This window comes from Ranitomeya imitator, chromosome 4 (assembly GCF_032444005.1).
Source record: "Ranitomeya imitator isolate aRanImi1 chromosome 4, aRanImi1.pri, whole genome shotgun sequence".
NCBI classification, from domain to species: Eukaryota; Metazoa; Chordata; class Amphibia; order Anura; family Dendrobatidae; genus Ranitomeya; species Ranitomeya imitator.
This window is the reverse complement of record NC_091285.1, coordinates 39,073,225-39,086,776: the sequence shown is the minus strand read 5'-3', so window position 1 is coordinate 39,086,776 and position 13,552 is coordinate 39,073,225. Positions and strand designations below refer to the sequence as shown.

The following is a 13,552-nucleotide window of genomic DNA, read 5'->3' as shown; positions in this document are numbered from 1 at the left end:
GAGAGCTAGGTAGATCTCAATATGGCCACCTTCATGGCTGCAAGAGAAGTTGACACCCATTGTTCCATGTATCGGAGATTTATTAGGCTTGTAAGTCCTTTATCATTAGTTATTTAGATTATGCTATGAGCCCACCAGAGGGGCCATGATGTTCTAGTGGACTCAGATTATCATCAAAAACTTTGAATGATATAAAGAGATAATTTCATCTACCTTTAACTTGACACTATAGGTTTCCAAGATACACAAAGAATATGGCAGATTTCTACAGCAGACCTGTTCACCCGGCGTTCCCGGCACATACCGCATGTTCACACATGGAGCCAATTATGGATCAGAATAAACCGACCTTAAAATAGCTCCATATTCCAAGAAACACACATTCAGGCGGCCAGTGGAAATGTCAGCTCAGACTAAGAAGAAAAGAGTGAAAGTGACACTCCATTTATTTCTCCTTAGTAACTTTGGTCTTATCTAATGATTAGATAAGTCTTGAAGGGAAATTTTACCAAAATTTTGAAGTTCAATTGTCAGAAGAGTTTCGCTAATTTTTCCACAAAAAATTAAAGACATTATCACTTATGATCCTTATTTTGGACCTTTCTTACAAAGAGATGTTCACGTCTAGCAAGAATTTGGTTTATATATCTCCCGTTAGGATGTACCGAAAATTCATCCGAAGAAGCCTCCTCACAGCTATAGGTGTTTATTGCGAGTCATTGATCTCATATGGAAAGCATTTCTCTAGAAGGTAGCAGCTGTCATTATTGTATAAGGTCACTTATACATGTGAAGGATTGGCACGCAAAAGTTTTCAAGCAGTGTCCTCCTTTATACACTTCGTCTCCAATTCCTCAAGGTGTTTTCACCAGAATCTGAAGTTGCGCAAAATGTTTGCAACTTTTGGCATTTTTATGCTAGTTCCGGCCAATTGTGTCAAAGTGACCTGAGCTGGGGCAGGATGGTAGCGCAACAGAGCCTGCCCAATAAATTCATCATAATTTACATAACAAAGTTGGCATAAATTACTCCTGAAATGTATATCAGTCCCTGGCTGGTGTAATAGTTGTGACTGAAGCCCACGCAATTTGATATGACAGTCCCAAGTTTTAAGCATATTCCATTCCATCAGGATCTACTCCAAGGAAGTGACATGCATTTTTATTTTTTTCCACCAGACATTTTTTAGAACCTTTTCAGGAAAAATAAAAACTCCGCAAATGAACAGTAAAGAGAATATCCCATACAACACTTGCTAGAAGGTCTACTTTGAGAATTGGGGTTTCTTGGGAAAAAAGAAAGTTCTCTACAGCTAAAGGCCGGGATGTTCTGTTCATATCTTGGCTTTGCGGATTAGCTCCTGTAAGGCTCAACAGTCCCTAATATATAATTAAAAAGACATTACATAAAAAAATTAGTACTGGGTGGAGCTTTTTCTTGGAAAATAGAAATTTTACGGGGACTCTATAAATCTTGTAGAAGGAGAATGCAATTTCACAAATCTTTGGCCAAGAGTTGACTACTAGTTATTGTATAGGAAACAAAGGGTGCCCAATATTGACCGGACTTGGGTTGTCACAAGAAAACATTTCCTATGGAAATTTTACAGATTAAGAAAACAAGATCCATGCTCTCATTGCGACACAATCCCACAGAAGTCTGTCCTCACCATCCTAATGATGCATGACTTCAGCTGACATACGCGCCGGGCAATGCTGTCTTTTGCGTGCATTACTTTAGTTTTTCATTCTTTATCGTTGCCTCAGTCGTTTCTCTTTATCGTCCTTACAATCTGCTAGTAACTTCCTGGATAATTAGCCGTTCTCTGTTTCTATTCAGAACGTATAGACGTCTAGTGGACTGGAGATAATAGATGTATGTGGCACTTTTGTTGTATGTAGACATAGCCGGGACCAGGCTTCCTGTGCCCTGACGGATAACAATTTGGGTTGGAATGAGTGCACTACTATGTCAACAGAAGCCAATTAGCTTATGAAAAAATGATGAGTATGCCACATTGTGCGGGTGCCTCATTAACTGCGTTTGAATCTGATACAATACAGTCGTGCCATGTTCCACTGAATACAGGAGCACTGCAGACACTCCACAATCGCAAAACACAAAAATTAATAACTTGAACCAATTTTGTGGGGACCATCTTTAGGTCATTTTTGTTTGTTTTGTGATGTCTCTTGATTTCACCATGACTTGAACACATCTGTAAGTCAACAGGTGATATCGAGTCTTAACGTGAAGCTTTACCTTTCTGGAGTTAGTTAACACTCAAAGGGAGGAGTGCTTTCGTGGAGTTTTTTGAGCAGAAACTAATCCAAGTCTTTGAGGAGTTCTGAGTTTTTGGGGGAGGATTTGGAGAGTTTACGCTCAGTTTCCACTCCAAAATTTCAAAACTCTTTAGAAGCTTGGAGGCTCAGCTCAGTTTCTGTTTCGAAAACTCTGTAAAAAAGGCTCTGTGAGCCCACACCCTAAGGATTATTTAGACATTGGAGCCGCCAAGTAAAGATACTTCAGGAATTGTCTGGTGGAGGCTTTGCCATCGTTCTTGCATGAGCTCTGCCACCGGCAGCTTTCATTCTGTATTGTGAAATATACAGCACAGGTGGATTCTCACCACAGGCCGCCCAAAGAATCAGCATCTCACTTCTTTAATCCCTTAGCCATGTTGTTTTGACATTTCTGTGCACTATGTTAATTTTATGGGGCAGTGCTATTTTAGGGTTGATTCAAGGTGAAATCTACCTTAAAAAGTCCCAGTGTTCACGTAGGAGAACTTTGAGGAATTTCTTAGGAGTTTTGACATTTGAAGGGTTTCTGCTGAGTCTCTATTCCAAAAACTCCTTGAAAAACTCTGCGTGCATGTACCCTTTGTGCAGCAAAATGAGTAAAAACTTCAAGTTTTGTGAGGAGTTTTGAGGTTTTTTTTTCAGTGTGTATGCGTGTGTGTGTGGGGGGGGGGGGCATTGGAGAGTTTATGCTCAGCTTCCACTCCAAAATCTCCTTAAAAACTCTTCCATTAAGGGTTCTTCCACATGGAATGTGTCTTCTGTAGAATTCTGCAGCAATTCCAAATGTCAAAAATTTAAATCATGCGGATTCTTTGGTGTTGTGAATTCTGCCTTTGGGCTCCCTCCGGTGGTTGTAGGTGGTAATGCAGTTGTCCCTGGCCTGCAGTCCTGGACAGGTGTATCTGCTGATTGCAATTCTGACTGGGGTATTTAGGTTTGCAGAACTCATTAGTCCTTCCAGTTGTCAATGTTTCTTGGGAAGTGATGGATTTCTGTCTGGCTTCTCCTGCTTAGCTGCCAATTCAGCAAAGATAAGTGTCTGTTTCTTTTTCTATGGCTTGTTTTTTGATTGTATTCCTGCTCTGTGTGTAGGAGTCTCTGGAGTTGCAGATATACGTTCCACGTCTTTAGTTAGATGGAGGAATTTTTTGTATAATCTGCTGTGGATATTTTTTGAAGGGTTTTAATACTGACTGCACAGGACTCTGATCTATCCTTTCCTATTTTAGCTAGAGTGGCCTCTTATGCTAAATCCTGTTTTCTGCCTGTGTTTGTCTTTCCTCTCCTACTCACAGCCAATATTTGTGGGGGGCTGCCTATCCTTTGGGGTTCTGCTCTGAGGCAAGGTAGTATTCCTATTTCCATCTATAGGGGTATCTAGTCCTCCGGCTGTGACGAGGTGTCTAGGGCTTGTTAGGTACACCCCACGGCTACTTCTAGTTGCGATGTTAAGATCAGGATTTGCGGTTTGTTAGCATGAATTGGCAGACTATGTATGTGAAATACACAGCGCTAGTCATCTTACGACCCACATACACATTGGATAAATGGGAAAATAGGCCGGTTTCGATGGACTAATAAAGAGCAATTGCCGTCTGTTAGTTTTGATAGTCTAATGTTGATTATCAAAATGCAAGTTGCTTTTTTTTCACCCGATAATAAGAACTGGCTGGTTTTTTGGCAAAAGAATCCAACAAGGTCAATGTGGGTATCTGAAGATGATAAACAACTGACAGACCACTTATTTCTAATTTTTCCCATAAAATCATATCTACAAGGCTACAACTCTAATACGCAGCTGATTTTCTCTCCCAACTTCTTCTGCTCCGCAATGAAGGCATGGCAATGATCAACATCTCTTGGTAGCAGCTGGAATCTGAGAGTTTTCTTGGGTAGTCTTAACATTTAGATGTCCGTTTTCTCTGTGTTCTCAAAGCTAGCATGAGACCAATAAATAATAATAATAATAATTTTATTTATATAGCGCCAACATATTCCGCAGCGCTTTACAAATTATAGAGGGGATTTGTACAGACAATAGACATTACAGCATAACTAAAATCACAGTTCAAAATAGATACCAATAGGAATGAGGGCCCTGCTCGCAAGCTTACAATCTATAGGAAAAAGGGAGACACGAGAGGTGTCGAGTTGTTCTATGTATAGGAGGTGCAATTTCATCCAGGGCACTTTGGAGGGTTTCATTGTAATGCTTCAGGGCAGAATCAGGACATGAGATGGAGGAGAGAGGGGCCAATGAGGACTGCAAGCTCTGCATAAGTTTCTGGGTGTTAATGGCCTGAATGTTTCTATAAGTGTGGAAAGTGGGGGTGACCTGAGCGGGATGGCAGTTCTTGATAGGGAACGAAAGAAGGTGGTGGTCAGAAAGCGGGAGAGGGGAGTTTGTGAAATCGTCCACTGAGCAAATCCGGGAGAAGACCAAGTTGAGGGAGTTTCCGTCTTCATGTGTTGGAGAGTTAGTATGCTGCAAGAGGCCGAAAGAAGAGGTTAGAGATAAAAGGTGAGAAGCAGATGGGGAGAGGGGAAAAGCAATGGGGATCTTGAAACCACCCATGATGAGGGTGGGGATGTCACAGGAGAGAAAGTGTGGAAGCCAGGTGGCAAAGTGATCCAGGAACTGATGAGGGGGGCCGGGAGGACGATACACCACCGCCACTCGCATGGAGAAGGGGATGTAGAGTCTGACAGCATGGACTTCAAAGGAAGGGAAGACAAGTGAGGGGATAACTTGGAAGGTACATTTGGGTGATAGGAGCAGACTAACGCCTCCACCTGCTCTGTTGTCCGATCTTGGGGTATGAGAAAAGTGTAGTCCACCATATGAGAGAGCAGCAGCAGCAGTGGTGTCTGACTGCTGGATCCAGGTTTCAGTAAGAGCTAGGAGTTTAAGAGAATCAGAAAGAAAGAAGTCATGGATGAAAGGGAGTTTATTACACACAGAGCGAGAATTCCAAAGGGCACAATTGAAAGAGACAGAAGGCATGCGGGGAATATTAATAAGGTTAGAGGGGTTTCTGAGTGTAACAGTTGGGAGGTTTGACTGGCTATAACATGGGGGGCCGGGGTTGGGAGAGATGTCTCCAGCAACTAGGAGAAGGTTGTGAGAGCGTCTCTTGTGTTGGATGGTGGGACTGAATGGATCTGCGCTGTTAAGCAATGTGAACAGAGCGTGAGTGCTATACATAGAAGAGGAAAGGACAGAGGGGCCGATATGAAAGGAGTGTAAAGAGTTAATGCAAGGGCGGTAAATGCAGCAGCCAGGATATATATTATGCAAATGCATATGACGAATATTTGTTCTGTTCCAAATGAACAGGGAGTTGAAAGATTAAAGTGTCTTACCTGTCTCCTGCCCTGTCTGACTGCCATGGTTTAACTGCCAGTACTTAAAAATCAGTACTTAGAATAACTGTACACGAATAATAGTGCATGACTGCACCCCTGCATGAATGCGTCCCCAAACTATGTCTAAATTTATAGAAGGCTAGCTCTTAGATCTCACTTTTTTTTTCTCTCTCTCTCTCTCTCTCTCTCTTTAACAATCAATCTAAAGGTACCGTCACATTAAGCGATGCTGCAGCGATATAGACAACGATGCCGATCGCTGCAGCGTCGCTGTTTAGTCGTTGTGTGGTCGCTGGAGAGCTGTCACACAGACAGCTCTCCAGCGACCAACGATGCCGAAGTCCCCGGGTAACCAGGGTAAACATCGGGTTACTAAGCGCAGGGCCGCGCTTAGTAACCCGATGTTTACCCTGGTTACAAGTGAAGACATCGCTGGATCGGCGTCACACATGCCGATTCAGCGATGTCAGCGGGTGATCCAGCGACAAAATAAAGTTCTGGCCTTCTCGCTCCGACCAGCGATGTCACAGCAGGATCCAGATCGCTGCTGCGTGTCAAACACAACGATATTGCTATCCAGGACGCTGCAACGTCACGGATCGCTATCGTTATCGTTCTAAAGTTGCTCAGTGTGAAGGTACCTTAACTCAGTTGAGACAGCAGGACACAATCAATGTAGTGAACAGATAAACAAATGTCCAGCCCTACATGGATCATAAACCGCTTTGAAAACAGTTATGTGATCTCTCTGCATAAGGACAAACAGAAGTGAGGTCAATGTCTATGTACAAAAAACAAATGTTTACTAAGATGGCTAACAAATCTACATACATGCAGGATTCAATGCCTGAGACCAATCCCCCAAAATGATGGTGTGTTGTTCAGTAATTTGTGCCATACCAATTCTTTACTTTCAGTAAAATCTATCTAAAGATGTAACATACTACTGCAATAATAGCTTTATAACTGCAATAAAATCTGCTTCACATCCCAAAGTTGTCTAGAGAAAATTATAAGATGTACCAACATGTTGTAAAATATTTTCAGGAGGTATAAAAAAGACAAGTTGTATAAGTATGATGTCGCCAGCTCTAAAAATAATTACCTACGTTCAGCCATAAATTCAATGAGGCGTCATTGGACAGTGGTTTATGGATACGTATTTCTCTAATGACGGTCAAGGTCACATTCTGCAAACTATTCTTATAATTGTGTCCAATTATCACTTGGTGTTCATCAATGGTGTTCATAAAGCCGAGAGGGGCCCTTAGCAATACCCAAAATATGGCCTTCTAGAGTTGCTTCTTCATAATGATCACACTGGTATTGAACATAATGATATGTCTCTGGTGGGTCGGATTACCCCCATTCTTTCGAAGAACAAAGAGCAAACAAAGGAGCGCACCCATGTAAACAAAGCTTCATGAGTGAGATAAGAGCGTCCCAGCCTTCAAGCTCACCAGACATAAAGGCCACAAACAGATGATGTTATGAAATGTAATATATGTTTTGACTGCCTCGGCATTCCACTCATTCTTCATCGTCATTCGAACGTATCTCTTAGAAGATGTCTACTCTTTCTTCTACTTGCTATCGATGAAGATTATGGGTCCAGATTCATCATTTGTAATTTTTTTTACGTAGCTTTTCTTTCTTTGTCTTTTGTGTTTCACGAAAATTGTCCAAAATCAAAAATACTTTTAATTTTTGCTTCTAACTTTTTGGCGACTTTTTAGCTTTACTTATGCTAAAATGTGGCAAAATTTTAGGCGTACATAAAATCAGTCAAGAGGAAAGAAATTTTGGAAAAATCCCCAAATTCTGCCCACAGTGAGTGGCAAAGTAGAAAAAAAAAACAGGCGAACAAACAAAATAGAATTTAAAAAAAAGTGCGAATGGAAAGATGAATATAGTGTAAACAAAAAAAAAGGTACAAAACACTAAAAACGCTACAAAAAAACCCAGTCGCAAATGCAAAATCCCACTTTTCTATTTTTCTCGTGGTATTCTTTGTTGTTCTTTCCTGCTAAATTAAAAAGTGGTCTTGTTTAGTCTTTAACCTTTTTCATGACATTTTAGCAAAGACACAGTTTTCATAAAATGGCATGAAAATTGGGCAAAAATTTTTTGCCGTACATAAAATCACTTCTGAGGGACACTGCATTGCGCAATAATTTTGTAACTTTTTGAAAAATAGCAAATTATGAGTCAGGCGAAAGCTTCTATAAAGCCCCCAACTGTTCTACAATGGCAAACTAAAACAGACACATAAATAAGTGACTGTTAAAGAAATCTGTAAAAAGGTGTAAAAACAATGATGAATTTGGCTGCATTACTACAACTACATGATACTCCCCACTTTTTACAGCAACTTGGCACTTACCACATCCTATGCCAACTTACCACTCCCCACACTCTATGCCAGCTTGGTACTCCCTATGCCAACTTTGCACTTCCCACTCCCTACACCAGCCTGGCAATCTGCACACCTTATGCCTACCTGGGACTTTCAACAAGGAGAAACTTTGCCCCTTAGATTACCACAGCTGGCACATGTTCTTAATTTTTTACATATGGTTCCAAAAGCTGTGCAATAATTTTAAGAATTCTAATATGGTTGATTCCTCCTCTTGCATGGAAATATTTAGATCACAAAACTTTGAACTGGGAGTCAAAAGCTTCAAGTTACACCTCAAGATGAGAAGGTTCAGGGTGGACAAATGCTACTCTTCCATGATGGTGGTTTATGTGGCAGAGTAAGCCAGAACTAGATAGGGACATGCCTCCCTGTTTAACCTTATACTGTATATTACATACGTAAAGTAATGGTATAATTACAATATATATGGTCACTCTATTAGGTAGATCAATCATTTTTTGCTACAAAATTGTACTGGTGGTTTGTTGAAGAAAATTCAACCAAGAATTGTGATTCATATTTCTTCTAATTTAGTAATTGTTTATTTTTGCCTTGTACATTCAAAGTTAGGTAATCATATTCTCTTCTTCCTCCATAGATATTCCAAGAAGCCTCAGTCTCACAGAGAAAGAGCTAAAGGAAGCACAGTTGCTTAGTGATAATGATGCTTCCCAGCTAAGCCCTTCAGGAAGTTGTTCGAAGGGGGCTCAACTGTTTCACCGACGTCGTCAAAGGATAAAAGCTTTTGAGGAAAAAAAACTTGCACAACAATCTGGAGTTCAACATGGTATAAAACTTGGTGATTTGAAAAAAAAAGAACTTCAGTTTGGCTTTCAGAAACCATCACATTTTTACAGTATGGAAGAGACTTCCACCAACCATGGTAGTACAGGTGGAACCGATGATATGTGGGTAGATGAGACCAAAGAAAGTGATTTCCTTCCCATAGATAAACGAGCACCTTCACCAAGTGCTTCAGAGGAAGACCATCAAGGACCTCTTAGCGCATATCTCAAGGAAACTTTGATGGTATCAAACTCTAACACTAATGGTTTGGTGATTGAAACTAACCAAGAAGCAGAAACTCCTGTGAAGAAAGAACAAAATGGCTCACCAAACACACAATACTGTGAAGTTACTCTAACATTGTCAAAACCAATATCTGTATCTAACCGAACAGCTAAACCTTTTGGTGGCCAATCATCAGCCAAGAGAAATGTGTATTCTTCAGAAAACAGTCCTATAATTGACCTCCCACCACCCCCAACTTATGCAGAAACTTTATCAAGTCCTCCACCAGTCTCACGTGTTCGATCTCCTCCTGCTTACTCAGCTTTATATCCAATAGAACCAGCCAACATAACTCCTGTCCAAGAAGGGATTAACTATGGAGAAACAAGGCTTGCGCCTCAGCCAAAGACTGGTATTCTAGAGACTATAGCAGCGCGTAAGGGACCTAAGAAATCAATGTTCACATTTATTGAAAAGCCAAAGATGGCACCTAACCCAGAACTCCTGTCAATGGTGCAAAATGCAGATGAAAGACGAAAACATAAAGATCATCCAAGAGAGTTAGCAACTGAAGATGAGCCATTTGCGCTGGGAGCAGAAGCTTCAAATTTTCAGAATAAGTTACCTAATGCAGCAAACAACGCTGACCAAGCTAATAGAATACACGATTGGTCATCCAGTCTAAAGTCGCCGGGTTTAAGTCCAAAGCCACCACTTATGCCAGTGCAAACCCTTTCTGAGGATAAAGGGAAAGGTGCAGAATTGTTTGCACGGAGACAGTCCAGAATGGAACGTTTTGTGGTAGAAAACTCTACACCATTAGACTCCATTCGATCTCCTTCTCCTACAATGTCTTTGCCACCATCTTGGAAATTTGCCTCTAAAACACCACCTCCTTCATTTATTCAACCCAAAAACAACCAAAGATCACCTAAGCTTTCTGTCTCTGCACCTGTAACTAATACTGTCTCAGAGAGCGTGCAAGCTCAAAAAGAACTTGAACTATCTAAACGCCAACCATATCAACTTCAGTCATCTTTGTTCATTCTCTCACCAAGTAAAGATCCTGTGAGTAGTCTTCCCAAAGCTGCACCTCCTCCCAAGCCTATGGTGGTCGAATCACATCGATTTAACAGGCAAACATCATGCCCAACCTCCCCTGTGGTTCCTTCTCCTTCTATGTATTCTCCAACGTACTTCCAGTCTATCCGATCACCTTCTTCTGTCAATATGTCACCATCTCCAGGTCCTGATACTCCTCCCAGCTATGGAAGACGGACACCAACCAACCATGCTTCTCCACTATCCCCGGTTCCCTTCTCCAATACGATGGTTTCATCACCTCGAAGCAAGACTGTAATACAAGCTCCTCGGCCAACATTTTCTGCCAAAAACGCAGGCCTTGAATCACAGGTGTGGAAACCTTCTCCATATTACAAATAATATTATTGACCTTTTTTTTTCTACTGTGAGAGTTAAGAGAATTAGTAGTGGTGGTGTCTTTGGTATTGAGACCAAAGAAGGTGAGATGGTGCTTTATCTACACAAAAACTTAAAACATATAATTAAAATAGTCAGACCTTTATATTGTGATACAAAGGATGATGGAACAACCACAAATATGTAAACTGTTTCACGGAAAACACTCAACCTTCTACTCTCAGCTTGGACTTCTGAAGTTCTCTGCTCTCCTCCATCTTTCACATCTGGCTGCTTTGAGTTCTTGCTTTCTCTTAATTGATTATTTATGCACTTTTTGCTATCATTTATGCACTTTTTGCTAAAGTTATGTTAAAAAATGCTTCTATGTGACTGAGACTTCTCCACGTGTGTGTATGTGTATTTCTGCCTCTTCTTTTGCATCATCCTCTTCTTCTTCAAAAATGTTACATCTAATTCACAATCCTTATAGTTTTCAAATTACACAGATTTTAAATTTGTAGTCCCTTATATCTGTATCAATTATGGGTTGTATTTCCCTATACCATGTTCTACACACATACTAGTCCAAGGTCAATATGGCGCCGGGGACAGATCAAGGTATTTAGTACCCTGGGAAAGGGAGGTACATGGTGTTCCCTTCTACTCGAACGTGGTAGTGATCATTTTAGATTTCAGGCCAATAACAGCTTGTTTCACATATCATATGACAGTTGAAGATGCTTTTTGATTGGCTGAGGAAAAAATGAAAAGTAGATCACTTAAAGTGTAGCAGCGCTTTAACAAATTTTTGATGACGTCTTCAAAGTTTGGTACAGTTGGGGACCCTCAAAATCAAAAGTTCAGGCATGTCTTTATAACAAGAAATTTTGTAAAAAAGGAGTTACTCTCCAAATAATAATATTAATAATAATAATTATTATTAACATTATTATTATTATTATTATTATTATTATTATTATTAATAATTATTTAATTGCACCATGCCCTACCAGGTATTACCACTCTCCCATTGGGTTATTGAACAATGGAGCAAAATCAAATCTGAAGCCTGTCAGATGAATCAGCTATGGTAGGTCATGAATTTAGTAATCCTGTGGCTCCAGTTGCAGGCACAGAAGAGGGAGTGCTTCCCTCAGCAGACTGATGGATGAGCTCATTGTTCCTCTCCTCTGTTGCTTGCTATTGGCACCGCAGCCCCAGCAAATTATCTGCCTGTACTCAGCAGTATAGTGCAGGGCTAAGCACCGGCAGAGCAGATTAGCTGCTCACCAAGCACTGTAGTGACACTGTTGTAGATTTCTGCTTTCAGCAGAATCATCAGCACTCACACATTGTGGGAGAATCAACTGTTTTACTTGGGACATACAGCAACCGTTATAGTCATCACATCAAGGAAGGAACTGACTTACACAAAAACTGTGACGTCACAAAGTACAGTTTAGGGGAACTACTACACATTATCAATAAACTGTCACAGTTAACGGGAAGAATCTATCATCTGAATCATCCTGCCCAAACTGCAGTCAGCATGAATCAGATCCTGGCTTCCCGAATAGCTGGTGTATCAGAGAAAATATACTGTAAAGATGTGTTCAGGAACCATAGCCAAAGACGAGACTAGTCCAGCACCACTGGCTCTTCCCTCTGCTGCCACAGGTGATTTACAGCTCCTTCACTCATTTTTGTACATAGAGAGAGACCTGTCAATCAACTGTAGCAGTGCTGGGAAGAGTCAGACGGGGGGAGGGGCAACCCCGAACTAGTCTCATCTTTTGTTAAGGTCATCAACCAGATGTTTAAATTAAATGCCGGAGCGTTGCCGTACCTGGCTGAAATCAAGCATTCGGGATCTGATCCATGCTGCCCCGCAGTTTAGGCTGCATGAATCAGGTTCCCTTTAACACAGCAGCAAGTGCTGTTCCTCCGTATAAGCCTGCAGCTGTTGTACACACCAACAGGCAGTTAGTGCCTTTATTATATTTTACAGATATTGCATCCCTCATCTGATATTGGTCACCTACCCCATCCAACACATGTTCTGACCTAATTGATTGGGTCATCACTCTGGAGATGATAAAATCGCACTATAGGGATATTATTAATTGACCGTAAAACCCCAGTATGACATAAGGGTTCAGAGGTCTGAGATATAGATAGTATAGTGTGTTTTCAGGGTCCAATCACTGGTGGCTACTGGTGAATTTCTTTTCCAGACAAAAGAGTAGAACTGTTGGACTGAAACCTGTTAACCAGCAATCATCAGATCTCCAATCAGGACTGGTCATAGATTGGATTTGGATCATGCACTGTGCAGTTCCCCACCTTACGCCATCATCCTTGCCCCACAACCCTTCTATAAAGGGCCCAACAGTTGTCCCCGAACTGTTGTCATCATGTCCGACTTATGTCATCATGTCCGACTTATGTGTAACTGCATACCACTAGGATCACACACACGCCGGCTTTGCTACATTTCTCGGTGTAAATGAGTACACCCCCCCTTTGAAAAGTATTATATTAATCAATATCTCAATGAACACAACAGTGTCCAAAATTTGGACAAAACAGTTCCAGAGAATATTTTGACCCATAACATGAAAGTAAGGTTAATAATATAACTTTCACTACAATATATTCTGTTTTATTCAAATTAGTTGATGCAAAAATGATTACACCCCACATCAAAAACTACTACATCTAGCATTTTGTATGATTTTTAAGGCCATCACCAAGTCTTCTTGGCATGGAATTAACAAGTTGGCGACATATTGCAACGTCTAACTTTTTTCCCTTCTTCAAGAACGACCTCTTTTAGTATGTATATACTACAGGGTATATGCTCATTTTGTTTTGTTTTTTTCGATTTTGTCCAAGAGGTCCTACAGTACAATAGACAAACCCACAGCTCTCCCAGAGTCATCTGCTGTCCCTCCAGCATAGCTGCAGCTGTTGCCGTCATTTCAACACACCTTAGTAGTCAAGATTGTTATAGGTATTGTATATACTGCTC

General features: G+C 40.9%; 1 protein-coding gene across 1 annotated transcript in view; it reads left to right on the top strand.

The window, feature by feature from the left end:
• Nucleotides 1-13,552, top strand: part of SYNPO (synaptopodin) — a 116,889-nt gene that overhangs the window by 89,590 nt on the left and 13,747 nt on the right. Inside the window, exon 4 of the mRNA XM_069763562.1 lies at nt 8,687-10,512. Within this exon, the coding sequence (XP_069619663.1) occupies nt 8,687-10,512 (1,826 nt within the window). The remainder of the gene's footprint in view (nt 1-8,686; nt 10,513-13,552) is intronic.